This window comes from Mesoplodon mirus (assembly GCF_964341445.2).
Source record: "Mesoplodon mirus genome assembly, chromosome: 17".
Lineage (NCBI taxonomy): Eukaryota > Metazoa > Chordata > Mammalia > Artiodactyla > Ziphiidae > Mesoplodon > Mesoplodon mirus.
Window position 1 is genome coordinate 70207681 of NC_138993.1, and position 22860 is coordinate 70230540.

At 39.4% G+C, this 22860-nt stretch overlaps 1 protein-coding gene across 4 annotated transcripts in view; it reads left to right on the forward strand.

Moving 5' to 3' along the window:
- The window catches only part of BIVM (basic, immunoglobulin-like variable motif containing), a 29860-nt gene that overhangs the window by 2649 nt on the left and 4351 nt on the right, over positions 1-22860 (forward strand). For all 4 annotated transcript variants that reach the window (XM_082602092.1, XM_082602090.1, XM_082602093.1 and 1 more), the window contains exons 2-7: positions 3396-3996; positions 10043-10172; positions 13816-13911; positions 14206-14310; positions 14531-14625; positions 21698-21830. In XM_082602092.1, the coding sequence (XP_082458218.1) occupies positions 3519-3996; positions 10043-10172; positions 13816-13911; positions 14206-14310; positions 14531-14625; positions 21698-21830 (1037 nt within the window). In that variant the 5' untranslated portion in view covers positions 3396-3518. The remainder of the gene's footprint in view (positions 1-3395; positions 3997-10042; positions 10173-13815; positions 13912-14205; positions 14311-14530; positions 14626-21697; positions 21831-22860) is intronic.

Sequence of the window (22860 nt, forward strand, 5' to 3'; positions counted from 1 at the left end):
GAGAGATCACATCCAGGTAAGGATTTGGCTGCTTGTTCTAAGAGCAGAGGGTTTTAGTCAGGGGAGTTGTATGATCATATATGTGTACAAACTTTACTTTCCAATGTCTATGCACAGGTCAGGTTAGAAATGTCAATGCACGGGAGTGGGCAGGGAACTAGGAGTGGAAATGGTTTATAAAAATAGGGGCAAAAGGAGATACAAGATGTGACAAAACCATGCGAGCTGCAGGCCATTTAGTGGAGGGACAAACTGCCCCTCTGTACCTTGGCATTTCCTGAGGCTATAATTGCAACCTAATACAGTAATTGACCTCCACAATGATTCTGTAATCAGTAATAACTTGTGCTTAGTTCACTTGTGAGGAACCCTGAGGACACAATAACACCAGCGCCCTTGGTCGCTGTCGTGGGGAGAAAAGACATGGGTCAGACAGATAATAAGGAAAGGAAATCAACATCAGCAGTGTTTAGGTCATGGGGTTTGGATAATTTTCCTTTTCTGTGTGATATCTTTTGGTATTTTGCAATCTTTTTCTGTAATTTGTTTCGCTCAGGTGAAAAATGTATAAATATGACACAATTTTTCAAAGAGAAGTTTCCATAAGCAGTGGTTCAAATGAGAAAGTTTTCATACCACTCCAAGTTTACTATTAGCTTTTATTGACAATCAGTATGCACTTTTGTTTATGATCTTTTCTTTTTTTTTTTTTTTTTTTGGTGAACGTGCAACCAAAGGGATTAGTCTTGTTAGTGACCATTATTTAAAAGCAAACAAACTCCAAACACAAACAAGCAAAACCAGACTGTTAAACTTTTTATTAATCAAGTGCTATGTTTTTTCTCATCTTTAGCTTCCAGGAAGCTCCACCCTACCTTTTATACACAAATGCAGTGATTTCCCTTTCCTTAGGTTTCTGATAAGAATATTCTCCTATATATGTTCCAAGTTAGCATCCTTCAAACATCCCCAGGCTGCCGCACAGAGGGTTGGTACCACAGGCAAAATTCTATTGAATGTGAGGAAGGAAGCTCTGTCAAAGTAGGAGCTAGGCCTGAGATGAAGAGATAACAGGGCAGGGCCTGGAACATTTCTGTCTCCGCCGCACCAGACTAGCCCCCTCAGGCTTTGTCCACCGCACCTCACCATGACCACATGCTCTGTTTCCTGCCCCACCCTACTGCAACCCACCCACGCAACCCCAATGCCAGAAATAAGACCTCCCTCTATCCACCACTCTGGCTTTTAGTGAAAGGCATGAGGATAACAGAAAAGAAGTAGAAAATGCTTTGCTAACAGGGAACTATATTCAATATCCTGTGATAAACAATAATGGAAAAGAATATGGAAAAGGATATAAATGTATATATCTATCTGAGTCACTTTGCTGTACACCAGAAATTAACACAACATTGTAAATCGACTACACTTCAAAAAAATTTTAAAAAAAATGCTTTGCTAGGACATCTGCTATGAATCAGAGAAGCCCAGAGTTTGACCTGTACAAACGGAGCTTCTCTTCGAATCTTCCTCCACCATCACCATCACATCCGGAAATGAGGAAGAAGGAGAAAGCATCAAAGCTTCCTGTCTAGAGATCCACTCTACCTAATCCTTGACCAAAAAGCAAAGGAAAGTTTCCAAAGTGAAACCACTGAAGGTTCCACGTTTGGTGGTGAAACTCCCACCAAGCCTGCAAATGACTATAAACTCTGCACAGAGTCCTAAAAAAATCACTGCCTGAAGGTTTGACTAGAGAGGAAGCATTCCTTCAAAAGAAAGAAAATGAAATCTTTCCTAGGACATGTGAAGTCCTCTTGTATGGGAGCTCTGGTCCATAAATTCCACGAAGGACCTGCAGTACCTTTGCTGGTTTCTCCTCACAGACTCCAGGTCTCTTGCGGGAATCATCTTCTGTTATTTCTTATTGCCTTAGTCATAGGTTTTTGTTATTCAGTGTTTGTAGCATGGGTTTTATATAATCATTTTCCTGTAACCTGGGAACATGATTCTCACTTCTAAATTTTTAAGTAAGCGAATGAGCAGAGAGATTAACTGGTCAAAGTCAAACTGGTCACCGAGGGTGGGTTTTATCTATTAAGTGCTGCTCCATCGTGGGAGCCCTGGGAAGTGGACTCACTCTGTCTGGCACCTGCTTCAGCATCTCCCACACCACCTATTATGGTTTGATTCACCAAGGTCTTCCTTTTGTATAAATCTTCAGCTTCCTCAGATGCCCTTGGTTGCTATTAAACTTTTCTTTGTATACTTCCCCAAAGGCATCGGTGTACACTTGAAACTCAGTTTTTCCTGAGACTGATCAGAAGTTAATTACTACTAGCGATAATTGATTGTGGTGATGCATGCACAGCTTTATTGAGATATAATTCATACACCATGCAATTCACCTATTTAAAGTGTACAGTTCAGTGGCTTTCAGTATATTCACAAAGTTGTGCCTTCATCATCACAGTCAGTTAGAGAATATTTTCATTACTCCAAAAAGAAACCCCATCACTCCCAATCCCCTTTTACCTCCCAGCACTAAGTAATCACTAATCTAACTTCTGTTGCTGTAGATTTGCCTATTCTGAACATTTCATGGAAGTGGAGTTAAACACTTTCTGGTCCTTTGTAACTGGCTTCTTTCACTCAGCATAATGTTTTCAAGGTTCATCCATGTTGTAACATGGATCAGTACTTCATTTCTTCTTATTGTTCAATAACGTCCCATTGTATGGATAGACTACATCTTATTTATCCAGTCATCTATTGATGGACATTGGGTTGTTTCCATTTTTTAGCTATTCCGAGTAGTGCTGCTATGAACATTTTGTGGACATATGTCTTCATTTCTCTTAGATATATTCCTAGGAGTGAAATTGCTGGATCATATGGTAACTCTACATATAATGTTTAAGGACCTGTTTTCCAAAGTCACTGGACCATTTTGCATTCCCACCAGCAGTGTATGAGGGTTCCAATTTCTCCGCATCCTGTTTGATGCTTATTGTTAATCTGTTTGATTCGAGTCACCCTGGTCAATGTGAGGTGGTATCTTACTCTGGTTTTGGTCTGCATTTCCATGATGGCTGTTGATGCTAAACATCTTTTTATGTGCTTCTTGACTATTTCTACACCGTCTTTGGAGAAATGACTATTCAGATATTTTTCCCATCTTTAAATTGAGTTACTTGTCTTTTTTATTATCCTAAAGCATCATTTAAAAATAATTTTTAACAAGACAGATGGTCAGTGATCATGACTTAAGCATATAGTAGTTGTAAAATAAATATTTATTGAATGACTGCATATGAAACACGTAAAATATTTTTTAGTGTTTTTGTAGTGTCTAGTGGATTGTTGATCTTTCTTTCTCTTCCCTCTTTTCTTAGGAGCCCATTTTTGCAGCGCTCACGTTTTTGTAGAATGCTGTAAACAATTGTCACAGCTGTTTTTCAAGAAATAGAAAGAGTTGCAACCTCTTCCTCATAACAGAACTTTTATAGTTGCATTCAATGCCTAACGTTGCAGAAGCAGAAAGGACGAATGAGTCTGGAAATGGTGAGTGCAAATCTGAGAGAAGGTCTCCCGAAGAGAATCTACAAGGTGCCGTACAATCTTTCTGCACTCGTGCCTCGGGAGAACCCTTGGGTCCCAAAGGAGATGGTCATTATCCATGGAGCTGTCCAGTGACCCACACTCGGGAGAAAATTTATGCCATCTGTTCAGACTACGCCTTTCTCAACCAGGCGACCTCAATCTACAAAACTCCAAATCCAACCCGCTCTTCTTGCCTCCCCAATAGTACCTCTTTATCTGCTGGAAATAATTCCTCAAGATACATTGGCATCCCGACCAGTACATCGGAAATCATCTACAATGAAGAAAATAGCTTGGAGAACTTATCCAACAGCCTGGGCAAGCTACCTCTTGCGTGGGAAATTGACAAATCTGAATTTGATGGAGTGACCACGAATTTGAAACACAAATCAGGTAAGGAAGGAGCCATGATGTTCTCATGTGAAAATAAGGAGAAAACAAACAATATATCTTGTTTAAACTTGCCTTCAAACAGATTTTCTTTTTATGATACCAAACAAGGCACATTGCTATCATGTTGTTTGTCAACATAGTTAACAAAATAACCTTGGGCGTAGGACATTTAGTTCACTAATGTGTTGCCACTGGAAACTTCAAACATAACCTTTGCATTTTGAGAGCTTTGAACAAATCTAAGAGTGCTGTAAAACACAAGTATTGTAGATAAGTACTCAGTAGTTTAGTAATGGTTAATGATGTGGCTAGAATAACATACTACTTCATGGTTTTGCAGTGACATGAATCATATTTCTCAATTAAATAGCTAGTTTTGGGGCCTCCCTGGTGGCGCAGTGGTTAAGAATCCGCCTGTCAATGCAAGGGACACGGGTTCGAGCCCTGGTCCGGGAAGCTGCCACATGCCGCGGAGCAACTAAGCCCATGCTCCACAACTACTGAGCCTGCGCTCTAGAGCCTGTGAGCCACAACTACTGAGCCCACGTGCCACAACTACTGAAGCCCGCGTGCCTAGAGCTCGTGCTTCACAACAAGAGGAGCCACTGCAATGAGAAGCCCGCGCGCCGCAACCTAGAGTAGCCCCTGCTCTCGGCAACTAGAGAAAGCCCGTGCGCAGCAACGAAGACCCAACGCAGCCAAAATAAATAAATAAGAGCCAAAATAAATAAATAAATAAAATTAAATAAATATCTGGTTTTCTTTTTTACTACGTAACATTTTGGCTCTTCTGTTGTTAAAAAATTTTGAACACTCAACAGGGTCTCCAGGTACCACTGAGTAGGTTGTGCACTGCCCAGTTTTCAGAGGGTGCAGTGTACAACCTTCACAATTACAATGTGGTGGTTCTGGAGCAGATACTAATGCTCTTCACTTTTTTCTTTTGGACTCACAGTAAGACAGGAATTTTGTGAGGTAGGTACTGTTGTCTTCATTTTATGGGTGAAGAAATGGAGGCATAGAGGGGATACATTGCTTGGGCACAACTGCACAGCTAGAAACAGGCAGAAGTCAGGTTTGTACTTTACTTCTAGGCTTCTCTGATCGTTTTGTAAAACCTGTCTACTCAGAATATTTGCAAAATCAACTTGTTTTTTTTTTTTTTTAATTTATTTATTTATGGCTGTGTTGGGTCTTCGTTTCTGTGCGAGGGCTTTCTCTAGTTGCAGCAAGCGGGGGCCACTCTTCATCGCGGTGCGCGGGCCTCTCACTATCGCGGCCTCTCGTTGCGGAGCACAGGCTCCAGACGCGCAGGCTCGGTAGTTATGGCTCACGGGCCTAGTTGCTCCGCGGCATGTGGGATCCTCCCAGACCAGGGCTCGAACCCGTGTCCCCTGCATTAGCAGGCAGATTCTCAACCACTGCGCCACCAGGGAAGCCCCCAAAATCAACTTGTTTTACAGAATGTTATGTAAATTTGTAATTCTCGCGGTGTCCGGGGATTTCACTTTGTGTCTCTATTTGTGGGTGATCGGTCTATAATTTTTTTTTCATAATGTTTGTGCAGGTCTCCTAAGACATGTTTGGAAGTATTCTCTCTTCCTGTTTTTTGAGGGGTTTTCAGAGGGGTATTAAAAATCTCTAATTATGATTATGGAGTTGTCTTGATTCCCATCAATTCTGTCAAAGTTTAGTTTGTCCGTTTCACCTATGTTATCAAGGTGTTGACGTAAAGTTGTTTCTAACAGTCTGTTTTCTCTCTCTAACACCTGTAGGGTCTTTAGTGATAACTCCTTTTTCATACCTGATGCTGGTAGTTTATGTTCTTTTTTTCCTAGCTGGATGTTTATCAGTTTTGTTTGTCTTTTGCAAATAATCAGCTTTAGCTTGCTAATTTTCTGAATTGTCTGTTTTCTATTTCATTGATTTATGATCTTTATTATTTCATTCCTCCTACTTACTTTGGATTTATTTGTTCTTCATTTTCTAACCTCTTGATTCAAGACTTTTCTACCGAAGTATTTAATGCTCTAAATTGCTCACTCAGTACTGTTTTAGCTGCAGTCCACAAATTTTAATACACTTTATTTTTATTGTCATTTAATTTGAAGTACTTTCTAATTTCCTTTGTTATTTCTTCTTTGATACATGCATTGTTTAGAAGTATGCTATGTTATCTCGAGGTATTTAGGGCTTTTCTAAGTACCGACTTATAATTTAGTTCCAGAGGACATATGACCTCAGTCTTTTTTTATTTTTTAATTGAAGTATAGTTAATTTACAATGTGGTGTTAGTTTCAGGTGTACAGCACAGTGATTCAGATATATATATATATATATATATATATATATATATATATATATTCTGAATATATATATATATTCTTTTTCAGACTCTTTTCCCTTACAGGTTATTACAAAGTATTGGGTATAGTTCCCTGTGCTAAGCTCACAGTCTTTTTAAATGTACTGAGACTTGTTTCCTGAGGCAGCATATGGTCTCTGTTGCTGAATGTTCCCTGTGTACCTGAAAAGAAGGTGCATTCTGGAGTTGTGGGGTGTCGTGTTCTAAAGATATTTACTGGATCAAAGTGTTTGAAAATGTTGCTCATATTTTCTATGTTGCTACTTAATTTTTGTCTTGTTCTAACAATTGCTGAAAATGGGGTGTTAAAAGCCTCCAACTATGATTGTGGAGCTGTCTTTTCTCCATTTAATTGTGTTGATTTTTGTTTCATGTAATTTGAAGCCTTGTTATAAGGTGCACACACATTTATGATTTTTATTTCTTCTTGATGAATTGACCCCTTTCTCATTATGAAACATCCCGCATTATTCCTGGCAATATTTCTTGTTCTGAAAGCTACTTTTTTGATATTAATATAGCTATTCCAGCTTTCTTTTGACTAATGTTTGCATGGTCTATCTTTTTCCGTCTGTTTATTTTCTTTTTTTTAAATTTATTAATTTAATTTATTTATTATTTTTGGCTGTGTTGAGTCTTCGTTGCTGCACGTGGGCTTTCTCTAGTTGTGGTGAGCGGGGGCTACTCTTCATTGCGGTGCGCGGGCTTCTCATTGCGGTGGCTTCTCTTGTGGAGCACGGGCTCTAGGCGCGCGGGCTTAAGTAGTTGTGGCTCATGGGCTCAGTAGTTGTGACTTGCGGGCTCTAGAGCACAGGCTCGGTAGTTGTGGCCCATGGGCCTAGCTGCTCCGCGGCATGTGGGATCTTCCCGGACCAGGGCTTGAACCTGTGTCCCCTGCATTGGCAGGCGGATTCTTAAGCCCTGCGCCACCAGGGAAGCCCTGTCCGTTTATTTTCAACCCGTGTCTTTTTATATTTAAAGTTTGTCTCTTTAAGATAGCTGTCAAGTACATTCAGTGAATTGTTTATTTCAGATATTGTTTACTTTAGTTCTAGAATTTACATTTAAAAAAATAGTTTCTTGGGTTTGCTATCTTTTCATTCATTGCTAGAGCACCTTGTCCATCTCATCGAGTGTAGTTATAATACTCACTTTAAAATCTTAACCTGCTGGTCATCTCAGAGTTGGTCTTATCTTTTTTCTTGAGAATGTGTCACATATTTCAGTTTTCTCACGTGTTCAGTACTTTTGGATTGTATTCATGATGGTGGAAATGTTATGGTGATTTTGGATTCTGATATAGTCCCCCAAAGAGTGTTTTATTTGTTTGTTTGTTTTTAAAATTTTAGCAGCAGTTAATTTGGTTGGACTAAAGCTGCAAATTCTGTCCTCTGAGGCCATCTCAAATGTCAGTTCAGTTCTTTTAGCCTTAGCTGTACTGTTTGGGCTCTGCTCTGTGCATGCACAGTTCAAGGGTCAGCCTAAGATTTGGGGCAGATTTGGCTTCTTCCCTTCTCTGGCCCTCTTATTTCTGGGATCCCCCCAACCTCACGTTCTAATGACGGTAATTGCCTGGAACTCTGTCCTGTGGTTATTTAAGTCAAAAAGATGGTGAGTATTCTATTTTTATTTGCTATCCTGGTACCTTTCTCTAAAAGCCAGTCTGGTGGATGTGTGTGTGTGTGTGTGTGTGTGTGTGTGTGTGTATTTTTGGTTTGGGAGCTAAATGGGTATGTTGTGAGCAGGGTGAGGGATGGAAGAAGGAATATGGCAATAACAAGGGGCAGTGGACAATGGTTACTGGAGTTGACGTGATGGGGAGATAGAAATGTTCAGACATTGCTCTTTTATGCTCCCCTCTCAAATGTGGCTTCCACTTTGACAGAGCTTCCTTCCTCAGATTGACTGGAATTTTGCCTGTGGGACCAGCTCTCTGTTTGGCAGTGTGGGGATGTCATGAAGGATGTTCATATAGACCATATATACTTTTTTTTTTATCCCAGGGTTCATGGGAGTAAGCTAGAAGAGAACAGAGGGTAGGCTCAGGTGAGTCTTTGAGGATTGTAGGTGGGTACAGATGACCCTATGAGCTGCTGAGGTCACAGGTTACCTTGCTTCATTAGCCACTAAAAATCGAAGTGGCTGGAAAACTCCTTAGGGAATTAAGTCATTATTGAACAGTGAAGACATTTCAAGAAATGGTGGAAAGTAGATTTTCCATCTTCTCACTCACTAAGATTTATTTTATTAGTGAAAGAAATTTGTCAGAATGAGATTTTGCTCATGTTTGCCAGGGGTTGTTCAGCTCTGGGAGAAACTTTGTGTTTCTGTGAAGACTTAGGAAGAATAACTAAAGGGAAGGGGGAAAAAATCCTTGTTTCTTGATTTTTCTAGTGTTCAATATTACACCATTTTACAAAAATTAGAGAAATCCCCTGTGTAACAACAGTTTCTGAGGTCCAGCTGGGTTTTTTTAAATGTATTTTTAAAAGTTGGAGTATAGTTGATTTACTATGTCATGTTAGTTTCAGACGTACAACACAGTGATTCAGTTATACATATGTGTGTGTATATATATATATATTTTTTTCAGATTCTTTTCCCTTAATAGGTTATTACAAAATATTAAATATAGTTCCATGTGCTATGCAGTAGGTCCTTGTTGGTTCCAGCTGGTTTTGGGCGCTAAACTGTTTCATTGTAGAATGAATAAAATGGATCCTTTTCCATGTTTGTTTTCTAGGCATATATCTATATAATCTATGTTTTATAATTTATGACTAACTCATAAAAATGAAATATTAGCTTTTTGTGGGGCTCCCAATTTCCCCTCCCCCTGTGTCTTTTGGAGAATGTGTGTGTGTGTGCACGTGCCCACACATGTGTACATACTTGCACACGGAAAGGAGACTTTGTTTTCCATTCTGGCTCCTGGTGCTAAAGTTGCATTTTAATAATGTACTTATGTGCATCATTCTTTTTTTTTTCTCAGTACGCGGGCCTCTCACTGTTGTGGCCTCTCCCGTTGCGGAGCACAGGCTCCGGACGCGCAGGCTCAGCGGCCATGACTCATGGGCCCAGCCGCTCCGCGGCATGTGGGATCCTCCCGGACCAGGGCACGAACCTGTGTCCCCTGCATCGGCAGGCGGACTCTCAACCACTGCGCCACCAGGGAAGCCCATCATTCTTAATCATTCTTAATGATTAATTCATTTTGTGGTCTCTGTAAGCCTGGAACTATTTTTAAATATCACATCATCAGATTACTGGATCTACTGCTTTTACTTTCTCAACAGAGTTACATTAATGTGGCTTTATTGTTTTATAGAAAGGTTTCATTTTCTGGAAAGTGGTCTAGTTAAATATTTTACTGTTGGTAATTTTATTTTCTAGATGTGGCAAAACATTTTGTGATTGATTATTTTACTAGCTAAGTAACTAGCTCAGGAATTGGAATGTAAGAACCTGATAGGAAATAACATTCATGGTTGTTTAAATGTGTTTTTATTCTCTCTCTCTCTCTTTAAGGCAGGGGCATGTTCTTGAAGATACATGTATTTCTTCAATATGTTTGCAAATAGCATTTTCAGACCTAGTTACTTTTATATTTTGTTATGTAATTAATTGTATTGCCTTGGCATCTTACTTCATTTGACTTCATTTTATACTCTTGTATTCTAGGCAATGGAAAGAAGCAAATTTCCAAGAAAAAAACTTCAGACAAGAAAGGAAGAAGACATCAAAGGGAGTGGCCTCAGTATTCTCTTCTTGAAGATATTAAGCAGCGGAAAGTATTAGACCTCAGACGATGGTAATCTCTAAAAATTGACCTTTTTCTTACCTAACCACAGTACCATTGTCATACCTAATGAAGCTAACAATATTTCCTTAGCATCTCATTTCCAGGCTAAATTCAGATTTCCCAGATTTTTCCAAAAATGTCTTCACACTTTGTTGTTCAGAGTGGGACCCGCCGTGAACCACATATTGTGTTTGCTTGTTGTGGCCCATAAATCTCTTCTGAACTAGAACATTCCTCATCTGATTCTTCCCCAATTTGTGTGATTCCTTTCCTGCTGGTGGTCTAAATTACTCATATAACCTCAGTCCTTATAAATCGGAAGTTAGATATAAAGACTTGATTAGATTCTGGTTGAACATTTTGGGCAAGAATACTGCCTAGGTGACCCTGTGGCCTTCATCCTTATATCCCATCAGAAGGTACATGCTGTCTGGTCATCTGATATTCGAGATCCTACTGGATTAACGAGGTGGCAACAGCCTTAGCCCACATTGTCAAGTTCCCTTTTTTCTTCTGGAACCATCAAGTAATCAATGGGGTGACCATGGCATTGGGTTAACCTCTAGGTAACCATCAACTTTTCACCTCGTGGTTTCAGCCAGACCCATTGATGACCCCTGCCTGAATCCTATTATAAAATGGTGCAATTTCAAAATTCTATCATTTCTTCTGCCTTTACTAACTGGCATTCTTTTAATAAGAAGATCTTTCACTTACCAACCGGGGCTATTTGGTGACCTTTACATACAGTTCCTATTCTAAAGAAAAAGATGTTTAATTTGTGGTAGCTTTTAAATATTACTGATCTATAATTTGAGGTTTTAAAAATTCTTTTGTGTGAGGCTTTAGAAATATTAGATTTTTTCACTTATTTAATAAATATTGGACCATTTACTGTGGGCTGAGAATACAGAGATGTGAACAAAATGGGTGTTTGTTCTCCAATCTAGTTGAGAACAGTGGAAAATGTTAAATATCTCAGGAAATTTGTCAGATGATGGGTGGGAATAAACAACCAACATGAGAGGTGGTAATGATCACTGAAAGGCTTCACTGAGGAGATGGGTCTTAAGAGAGGAAATCTGAGGGAATGGAGGGTCTAAAGGTCTTTGAACGGATAGTGGGAAAGTGTCTGGCAGGTTGGTAATGAAAGAGTAGATCAGCCTGTCTGGAGCGAGGCTCAGAGAAGCTAAGAAACTTACTCAACGTCACATAGCAAATACGCAGATGTGGTATTGAAACTGAAGAGAGTTGGACTCCAAAGTCCATGTTCTTTCTTTTTTTTTTTTTTAAATTAATTAATTAATTTTTGGCTGCGTTGGGTCTTCATTGCTGCACGCAGGCTTTCTCTAGTTGTGGTGAGTGGGGGCTACTCTTTGTTGCAGTGCGCGGGCTTCTCATTGCGGTGGCTTCTCTTGTTGCAGAGCACGAGCTCTAGGCACGCGGGCTTCAGTAGTTGTGGCGCATGGGCTCAGTAGTTGTGGCTCATGGGCTCTAGAGTGCAGGCTCAGTAGTTGTGGGTACAGGCTTAGTTACTCTGTGGCATGTGGGATCTTCCCGGAGCAGGGCTTGAACCCGTGTCCCCTGCATTGGCGGGTAGATTCTTAACCACTGTGCCACCAGGGAAGTCCCCATGTTCTTTCTTTATAACACACTTCACGATCTAGTTCTTGGATATCAGGCTAAGGATTTAGATTTTTTTTTCTGGAGATAAGCCATTGATGATTTCTTAACAAAAGGATATTTTACAAAGATAAGTTGGTAGTATCAATAGTTAGTATGTAGAGTGTATTGGAGAAGAGACACAAATCAAAAACATTAATTTCAGTTTTTTTGGAGCAAGGCTTTGTGCATTTTGCTCTGAATCCCTTAGACTTAAGATTTGTTATAACCACATATATGAGTAATTATATTTAATAGTATAATATGTGAGGACATAAAGACTTGGATGAGGAAGGACAGATAGGAGAAATAACTGAGGAGGAAAAATTACCAGGATGACAAGCTTATTTCCCAGAGTATATTACAAGATTAGAGATGGAATGGAAAGACCCACAGAAGATAGTAGAATGTCAGTAAAAGTTTTAAGCTGGTCATGAACAAGACCAGTAAACAAGTTTGGATTGATGAAAAAATGTGAAAAATCTTAAAAGTGCCTAGGGTTGATCCCAAGGATTTGTGAAGAAGTGTTTAAGATGGAAGAGGGACATTGAAATATGACAGAGTAAGGTCTTTTTACTCCACTCCTTCCCTCAAACCCATGAAAACAATAACAGCAAAATGAAAAATGTGGAAACCTCTATCTTCCCTGAAGCAAAGAAATAGCATCATCCCCTAACCATAGGCTGTAATACATTTTTCAAATCCTGTGCATTCTGGAGTAACAGAAAGGAGATGCCAAGAACTCACAGATTACTGCTGGCCTCAAACAATGCAGGTTTCTTTAAAGTTCATGGGTGACCCCAAACTGTTTGGTGACTCTTTGGTTAGATCTAAGGGTATGAGCCATTGAGTCAGTGGGGAAGAATCTGAGTTCTTTGTGAAGATCCAGATTAGCACTACAGAAATGCAGAGAAGGTTGCAGAAGGAAACATTGTGCTGATTGCCACCAAGATTCCAGCTTATCCCCTAGATACCAGCAGAGGACACTGCCTCTAGTGAATTACAGGGAAGGTGATGATTGCAGGAGGGCAACACAGGCCACACACTTCCTGATTTCAAAACATATTACAAAGCTACAGTAACTAAGACAGTGTGGTACTGGCATAAAGACAGGCATATAAACCAGTGAAACAGAATAGAGCTCAGAAATGCACATTCATGTAAACAGGCAAATAATCTTCTGCAAGGGTGCTCAGACCACAGGATGAGAAAGGGACAGTCTCTTTAGAAAATGGTGCTGGGAAAAGTGGATACCCACATGTGAAAGAATGAGGGATACCTTAAAAGACCTCTTAAAAGGTCTTTTAAGACCTTTTCTTCACATCATACACAAAAAATAACTCAAAATTGATTAAAGACTTAAATGTAGGACCTAAAACTATAAAACTCCTAGAAGAAAACATAGGGGAAAAGCTTCATGACATTGGATTTGGCAGTGATTTCTGGGGTATGATACCAAAAGCACAGGTAACAAAAGAAAAAATAAACCAGTGGGACTACATCAAACTTAAACAGTTCTGTGCATCAAAGGAAATAATCAACAAAGTGAAAAGGCAACCTACAAGGTGGGAGAAAACATTTTCAGATCACATATCTGATAAGGGGTTAATATCCAGACTGTATAAAGAACTACAACTGAAGTTGCAAATAATCATATGTGTAGCTCAACTAGGAGTTTACATCGAAATTTTAATAGTTGGTGTCTAAATTTATATATCTTTAATTTTTTTCCATTGGCTTGGGTAACATCCACTTTAACTAATAGGTAGTCATACTTAGCCATCATTCTTAAAATACATGATTTATTGTCATTATGCATTTATAATGTGTTGAGTAAATATGAAAATACTTTAAATGAATAAAGATTTTACATTGGTGGTTTAAATGATCAAAGTTTTCATTATGTAACACACTCAGTTGCCATGAGTGTTCTATTTCTGTATGCATATTTTGTATTCATTCAAGTGAAAACAGTCTTTTATTTTCTCAGGTACTGCATAAGCCGACCACAGTATAAGACTTCTTGTGGTATCTCCTCATTAATTTCTTGTTGGAATTTCTTATATAGCACAATGGGAGCTGGAAAGTAAGTATGTTAATTTAGTGGTATCCCTCAATTCCAAATTCAAAAGTTATTTGGTGTTGCTTTTTCTATAGTGGAAGATTCTTAAGAACAGATTTTTCATAAATTGGGGAAAAACTGCCGTATTTTGTTTTAAGCCTTTTAGCTAAAAATATGTGCATGCATTATTTATGATAAAATAAAAATGAAAAATACTACTAAAGTTGTTTGCAAATCAGACAGACACAGTAACATTGAGACAGATTATATTTGCATATGATTGGAACTGTGAAATGAAAGGCAATATTTCTTTTGTAGTCTTCCAGCTATCACCCAAGAAGAAGCTTTACATATTTTGGGTTTTCAACCCCCGTTTGAGGATATTAGGTTCGGCCCTTTCACTGGAAATACAACACTTATGAGGTACGAAGCCCTCACTTAGAAGCAATACCTTGTTTCTAGTTCTGCAAAATAATAATGCTATAGATGTGCATTGAGATAGTAAACCATGCATCCAGCTATTTGGGCCCAACCTCTGGTAGATATGCCAGACTTGGGCTCTGCCTGAATTTCTCTGGAATTGGAATAGTGCCTTCTTTGTTACGGAACTGTTGCTATGAGCGAGTCTTCTTGTTATTTTCAGATGGTTTAGACAAATTAACGACCACTTCCATGTAAAAGGATGCTCGTATGTTCTATATAAGCCTCATGGGAAGAATAAAACAGCTGGAGAAACTGGTAAGTAAACATATAGAAGATTTACACACACACACACACACACACACACGCTTTAGGATCCATCTTGAAGATTGGTTTTGATTCATGGCACATGATGTTAATCCTAAATACAGTCTATCACTCTTTATCCAAGGGGAAATCATAATAGATAATAGTAATATGTAGGGCACTTTTCAATATACAGTTTAATATTTTAACTCTTTTCATCTTTGCATGAAGAACTTTTAAAGCTTCAAGGCATGTCATAAACACTACTTTGACACATTGTATTGTTTGGGTCCATGGTGTTTGTGTGTGTGTGTGTGTGTGCGCGCGCGCGTGCACGCATGTGCTTACTTGCCTGCTACTAAAACCCTTTCAGGAAGCGGCATGGAATTTGCAGCTCCTCTTCCTAAAAGGGAATGCAAGGATTTTAGAATATTTGATGTCAGACCTGCATAATAACATATAACAACAGGACAATGGACTATGAAAGGGACAAAGGTCTATTTTATTTATTTTTATTTATTTATTTTTTTTGCGGTATGCGGGCCTCTAACTGTTGTGGGCTCTCCCTTTGTGGACCACAGGCTCCGGACGCGCAGGCCCAGCGGCCATGGCTCACGGACCCAGCCGGTCCGCGGCATGTGGGATCCTCCCGGACCTGGGCACGAACCCGTGTCCCCTGCATCGGCAGGCGGACTCCCAACCACTGCGCCACCAGGGAAATCCCCAAAGGTCTATTTTAGAAGGGTCTTGATTATAACAGAGAGTTTTGGAGTCGATCCTAAGGATTGTTTTAGCTATGCGCTAGTTAAATAATTTGCATTGTTTGACAATTTCCATTTTTAAAATTTCACAGTCATCTTTTGACTTTACAGTCAGAAACCTGCAATACAGTGTTAAGGAAAATTTTAAAGAAAATTTTATTCTGATACTTGAAAATTTTATTCTGACACTTGTTAAAAGGGTAAGGAAGACTTTACTGAAGACTGTTGTAATGCAGAACTGGGATATGGGAGAGAGATCTGGCTCAACCCTGAATACAACAAAGACAGCTGGGAATTTGTAGCGAACTCCCAAAGTGAGTGGTTCCGTGGATGGAAAGTTATTAAGAGGAGACATCAAGGTGGGGCTGTGGGGAATCTTGCTAAATTGGTCTAACAGGATTCTTATAACAGGCAGGCCAAGGGTGAAGGGTGAGGACCTTGATCAGGTATTCAGGGTAGGGGGATTCTCTCTAAACTGATTTCAGCAGGAATTTTGCTAAAACTGGATTCAGCAAGGATGGACACAGAAGCCCAAGATCCAAGCCTAGTGAGGAGAGGGCTCAGAGATGCCTAACTGCAGTGTGGTCAAGCAGGGAGTCTGTCAGCAGAGAGGGTACATGGTTTATCAAAACCAAGGAGTGAACAAAGAATAGGGTATATTTCTGTTGACCTTTAGCGGGTCTGTCAAGTTGGTTGTGAGTCAGGCAAACTTGGAGTTCATATGTTGGTTTCTGCACATACTGGTTTTGTGACCTTGAACAAGGCACTTAAACACTCACTTACTGAGCCACCCCATGGGGTCACTGTGAAGATAAAAGGAGACATATTTGTAATACACTTGACACCTTGCTTGACACAGAGTAAGGACTCAATAAATGTTAGCTTTTATTCTTCCTAACTGAACTCTGTGCATTTGCAGGGGGGCCTGTCTTTGTGGGAAGGGCGGCTTTATATGGTGTGTAATTTTTTTGGTTTGTTTCCAGTGAGGCTGTCAACACAATCTCTCTCAGTAATTGATCAGGCAACTAGAAACTAAGAAAGAATATACTTTGCAACATACCCCAGGGTTTTTCCTTCGAGTAATAGGATAAACAAGCTCTTCTCTCCCTCCCCCCTCTTTTTTGGGAGGGGAAAGGAATGGTTGCTGTAATTTCTTTAAATAAATTTCAATACTACATTTTCCCAGTTCGATTCCTGTGTTCATTGTCCCCATTACAACCCTTCACTCCTTGCTGTCTCTTTGTCTGTGTGTGTTTCCTGAAGGATATTTGATCTGCTTCCCCCTTGGAATATTCTTGTCTTCCGCTTCAAGAATCAGTGGTCCCTTGCACTGCCTTATCTCTGATGCTTGGATTTCTCTTAATTCCTGTAGTTCTGATTGTTTGCATCTGTTGTTTAGCATTTGGAGTGTGCAGCCATATATTACATTGCATCTTTTTAACGTGTCTGCCCATCTCCTTGACCATAGGGAGTGCCCTTAATAGCCCTTTGATGCCCCCTGACCTTGCATGTGTGACCCTGGGACTTCTGATTGTGTTCAGAGTTGGGAGAGTATTACCTGTGTCAAGCAGAAGTCTTTTCTGTTCCCTCTCATTGTAGAAGAAAGAGTTGCAGAGATAGGCTTTTCTCATTTGTCTCTGGGATATTCAGTAGAGAAAACCATTGCTAGTTGTTAGTGTGCATTTAAAAAAATACTTTGTATCTTTTGTTGTTGTTGTTTAGATTATTTTTAAGGAACATCAGCCCTGTTTCCCACAACAGGCTTTAGGTTTTCCTGGGGACTACGCTTCTTTCGTAACTCCCTATTTGCTGATTGACATGCTTATTTCCAGTGGGCCTTCAGGAAATGTAAACTGAGCTCACTCATGGAATAAAGACAAAATTAACAGATTTGACTATGAATATGAGTTGAAGTATTTTTTTAGAGATATAATTACTCGTAATAAAAATTTGTGCCAGAAGTTGCCAATGTTAGCTTCAAACTATTGGTTCACTAATTATTCGCTTCCTATTATTGTATTATTATTATTTTATTAATATTATTATTTGAGTAACTTCAAACTGTTGGTTCACTTAGCTACCAAGGATGTCTAGATTCATTTGTTTTTAATACCTAGCTTGAAAATTACACTAATATCCATGTATTTCATTTTTATTCTTCTGGTAGATATTGTAAATTCTTATATTTGCTTAGCCAAGAATATCTATCTCTTCCCTATCCTGACATAACTCATGTATACCCTCACCCTGGCCATTGCTACCAGTTAACTACAGTGTCTTAATGCATCTTGGATGGACTGTGCATTCATATTCTGTTTTCCTCGTCCTCTGGTTTTCTCCAGTTCATATTAGACACAAGGCTGGATAAAGTTTTTCGATGTGTGGTGCTAATATATTCCTTTTCACTTTGGGAGCTCTCTAGTGCTTGCTTAAAGGGTAAACTCCTTAGCATCATTCCAGGCAAGAACAGATTGGTCTTTCCCTGCTGTCCTCCACGTATCAGTTGGATTTAAAAGATGTCAAGGGAGTAGGAGCCTTGCAGGATGATACTATGTTGCTGGGTTACAGAATCTGGTCCTTGTCTTTGAGGGTATAAAAATACATCCTAATAAGTTCTTTTAGAGTTCTCTGGAGTTCTTCTATAGATGATAAGGCTTTACAAAACTGACTTGTACTAAACAAGCTCAAAAAATGTTAGAATGTTAATAAATTAACTGAGAGCGAGAAATACACTATCAAAAGCACCAGGATTCTCTCGGCCGCTAAGGACATATACTGTTCTTCACAGTACAGCAGGCTGGCTAATTCTTGTTTGTTCTGCTTTCTCTACACCATGCACATCATGGCTCTGTGTTTGGTAGTGGTTGCTTTGTCTCTGAAGTTTCAGATTTTTCGATATACTCTGGTCTAGACTCAACGTCGTTCTGAATTTAGTTTCCATCTGTAACACATTTATATGTCTTCTCCTAAATAGAATCACTTTCTTGGATGACTAGCTTAATGTATTTAATATTGTCTTTACTGTCTTTTATTTCAGAGGGTGATCTTTTTCTGACCTTATCCTGAAATTCTGGGGGTGCCCTACTGTAGGCCTCTCCACACTAACTATCATGCCCTACATTCTGAACTGGGCTACACACTGTTCCCTGATTCCATCCCTCCCCTGCAGTGGTTTTGTTTTCTCCTCATGCTCTTTCCTCTGTCTGGATTGTTGAAATGCTGCCACCTGATTATGTTCTGTCTTGGATGCCACCCCCTTCTTGGTTTTTCTCAAACCTGGTGTGCTCTTTCTCCTTTGATTTACACCCTTTTTTTGTGGCACTGTCCTTTTCCACCCTATATCAAAGTTACTTGTTTTAGGAGGGCAGCTTGAGGTACTGTGCATTCCTTATCTTTTGTTTCCCTGTGGTTGCTGTTGTAGTTAGTAGATGCTCATAATTTACTTCCTGAGTTGAGTTAAACAAAAATTTCCTCTTAATCTTAGACCAGTGACTCTCAAAATGTGGCCCCTGGATGAATATCAGCATCACCTGGTAACTTGTTAGACACGCAAATTCTTGGTCCCCACCCCAGACCTACTGCGTCAGTTACCAAGGGGGTAGGTACCAGCAGTCTGTTATTTAACAAGCCCTTTGTGCTCTAGTTTGAGAACTACTGCTGTAGTCTTTCTAAAGAGATGCTATTCAGCTTCTTTATAAAGAGTGTGGTCTTCCGTTGATAGGGAATTCAGATAGGAATTTCCTTCCATTGATAAGAAATTCAGTGCGCAAATTTCAATCTGTGCTCAGTTGAGTTTGCCTCGGGCTCGTGGGGGGCAAGGGGTGGGCACCTAGATTCCCTATACCTCCTCTTTGGCCACAGCAACTCTGCTTTGATCCCTGTTATGGACTGGGCTGGCATGTAAACTTCCCTTGCAGAAGGGATTCCATGTCAAAATATGTTTGAAAATTATTGATCTAAATTAGAGGTCTGCAAACAACAGCTCATGAGCCAGCAGCCCATTTTGTGAATAAAGTTTTATTGGCACAGAGACATATCCATTTGCTTACACATGGCCTCTGGCTGCTTTTGTCTGTGGCTGCTTTCAGCTACAGTGGCAGAGTTGAGTAGTATGCATAGTGCCCTTGATCCACAAACCTCCAACATTTACTAACTGGCCCTTTAGGAAAAAGTTCGCTGATTCCTATCTAAATCCATCAGCATGTTGGCATGTACCTTGAAGTAAGAAGAAGAAACATTCTTGAGGAGCATGATAATTACTCCAAAGAAGAAAAACCACCTCTGTCCTCTAGAAAACTAGGACTTGGTCATAGAGTATTTGTAGCAGATGAAATACTGTGAATATTAATGAGAGCAAATGTTCTTACCTATCTCGTTTGCCCCTGAATATATTCTAGTATATTTATGTGACTACTATTCATAATCACAGTAATCAGCTGTTTTGTGTTACATTTGACTTAAGGAGGAAAGTGTGAAATACTTAAACATTTTCATTAGGAGGTTACAATAAAGTTCTTTCATTAAAACATTTTAGTTATTTCGGATAACTTTTTACTTGGCATTTTCACAATTTTAAAAAGATTTCAAGAGTTCTTTCTAAACCACTTATGTGTATAAACATCTGTAGTATTTACTGAATTTATGAGGGGTCTAAATCTGTCTATTTATATTCGCTTATTATCCTGAAACATCTCTACAATCAAGTTCAACTATGGAAATGAAATATTGACCATCTTCTGAATTTTAGGTCTTACCATTCTTCATTTAGAGCTGCCCTTGGATGTCAGTTTTTAACTCGTCTGGGGAAATCAACCCAAAACAGCAGAAAGACTTATTTATCCTTATGAAATAGAGATTTTAGTAGAACAGATTGCCTTGTGTGCAGGTATGCTCTGGCGGTACGCCATGAAGTAAAAATCTGTAGGGAAGGCCGAGCTGAAACCTTGGAGAAAGAGTTTAAGACAGAAACATTACTGTCTCCTTGGAACTCACAAATTGTGTGTATCTGCAGAAGTCGGGGCAGGGTCCCGCCTCCTTGGCTCTTCTACAGCCGTTGACCTGCCATTTTTGGTTTTCAGCTATTTCAGTGGCCAGAAAGTCAATCAGAAAAACCATAACTTGCAAGCTTTCATCGACTTCAACCATTTTTAGGATTTTCAGTTTTTTTTTTTTTTTTTTTTTTTTTTTTCTTTTTGCGGTATGCGGGCCTCTCACTGTTGTGGCCTCTCCCGTTGCGGAGCACAGGCTCCGGACGCGCAGGCCCAGCGGCCATGGCTCACGGGCCCAGCCGCTCCGCGGCATATGGGATCCTCCCAGACCGGGGCACGAACCCGTATCCCCTGCATCGGCAGGCGGACTCTCAACCACTGCGCCACCAGGGAGGCCCGGATTTTCAGTTTTAATGGGCTATTTGTTCATGAATAATTTAGTGTCTTCCAGGAGATGCAAGTTAATGAAACCTCAGTTAATGGCTTTAAGTATTTAGTGCTGGTGAAAACTCGTTTCTTATGGTAATACTTTTGAAATTACTTCATAAGTAATATATGCAGCCATGGGAAATATACAAGGAGAAGCAGTTATTAAGAGGATGCTGTGGTACTACCAGCCTGTCTCTTAAGATGTTCTTAACACTTGGCTTGTGAAAGTCTTTCCTCTGGTTTGTGTGACTTTTGTAGAAAGGATTGAAGTGTGTGTTAGTGGGGAAAAGTTTTCATTTTTGGAACTTGTTTGGAGTTTATATTTATCCATATACCTCAGTGGTCTTCGAATTGGGATGTCCGCATTATGGCAGCTGCAAGGTGATCATTGTGGTATGGGAAGAATGTATTAGAATGTTTATATTTTAATCTAATTAAAATTTTCTACTTTTTGTGTATCTTTTATAAAGACATATTAGTACAGTAGTATATGTACAAAGCTTATAAACAAACATGCTTATAATGGGCATGCTTACTCAGAAATTTCATGTGACAGATGTGTACAACCAGAGGAGTTGAGACCATTGCTATATACGCTAGGTATTATGTTTTACATGGTAATTAAATTTTGTAGACAAGCATGTATGCTATTTGAAGGTTTGGGTAAGCAAGAACTTTCAGTTTTTTAGTTTGCTATTCAGTTTGCCTGAATTTCAGTCTAAAGGGTAAAACTGAAATCCATTAATTATTTTTTAACCTTTCGATAGCTTTTCATTGTTTTTCCCCAGCAATGTCCATGTGTTCCAAGTAATGTCTTTTCTGTCTTTGAGTCCTTAACTAGTTGTTTGTATAAAGCATAGATGGTGCTTTATGGTCCCTCAGTTGGTTTGTTTTTGTTTTTTGTAGCTTCTGGGGCCTTGTCGAAGTTAACTCACGGATTGAAAGATGAATCATTAGCTTATATCTACCATTGCCAAAATCATTATTTTTGTCCAATTGGCTTTGAAGCAACCCCTGTTAAAGCTAATAAAGCATTCAGGTAAGCATTTCTGTATTTTATGTGGATACTCCACCAGGAAAATATGTTGTAGAAAGCATTTAAGAAATATTTGGTTGATTAGACATTGGAAGACTTGGTGATTTGCTTTCCTTACATCAACTGAGACTAGTCTTTTAAACATAGTAGCTTAATCTTCTGCAGAATTGTGTTTGGTTAATTGTGCTTTTACATTATCCACTTAGATACTATTGTTAGAGTCATGATAAGAGAAAGCCATTTGAAAAATCACTTTTATGTTTATTATAAAATGGCCGCAAAGGGCTTTACATAGTACGTCTCAGTGATCTCATCCAGGATCCCACAGGGAAAATGTACTGTGGAATCTAGTGTCAAGAAGACTGTCGCAACTGAGTACATTAAAAAGCATTTCCTTTCTTATGGTGAATAACATGAAATTTATCAGGGTTCCCCTTTTGTCCTGGCTACCAGGAAGCCTGCAGCCAATTTTTATTTCTAATATCAGGAACCATATTACCCTAATGGTTATATTTGTTCCTTTGTTGATCCAAAGTTTCTATTTTATTAACTATGTATGTCTACTTCCAGGTAAACTTGTATTGTTTTAGAAGAGACAGCCTGTAAATAAGAGAGGGTGACTTAGTGTTAATACTTTTTTTCCTCCTTAGCAAGTTTTGTTATTGATGGGTTGAGATAATGCCAGGGTAGTTGAAAGCAGAGGAAGAAGTGTCCTATTTGAGAATGTTGAAAACAGAAGCCATGAGTACTCTAAGTAGAAGTGTTGATTGATAGGCACAGTTATCCTCACCCAGCTGAGTTCTGGTTTGTTCTATCTGGGTGGGTGGCATTGGTGAATGAGAAGGAGGAACAGGCAGCACTGCTTTCTCAGCGAGGGCTGAAGGTCAGGCTGGGAGGACGTGGCTTGGTCATCTGGGGTAGGATGGGTTCTTTGAGGCTGGAGGCCATGCGGCCTTTGGGTGGTGAAGCTGGATGTTGTATCTTTGTGAACGGGGAGCAAGAGGAAAACCACGGTGTCTCCAGACGCTGAAGT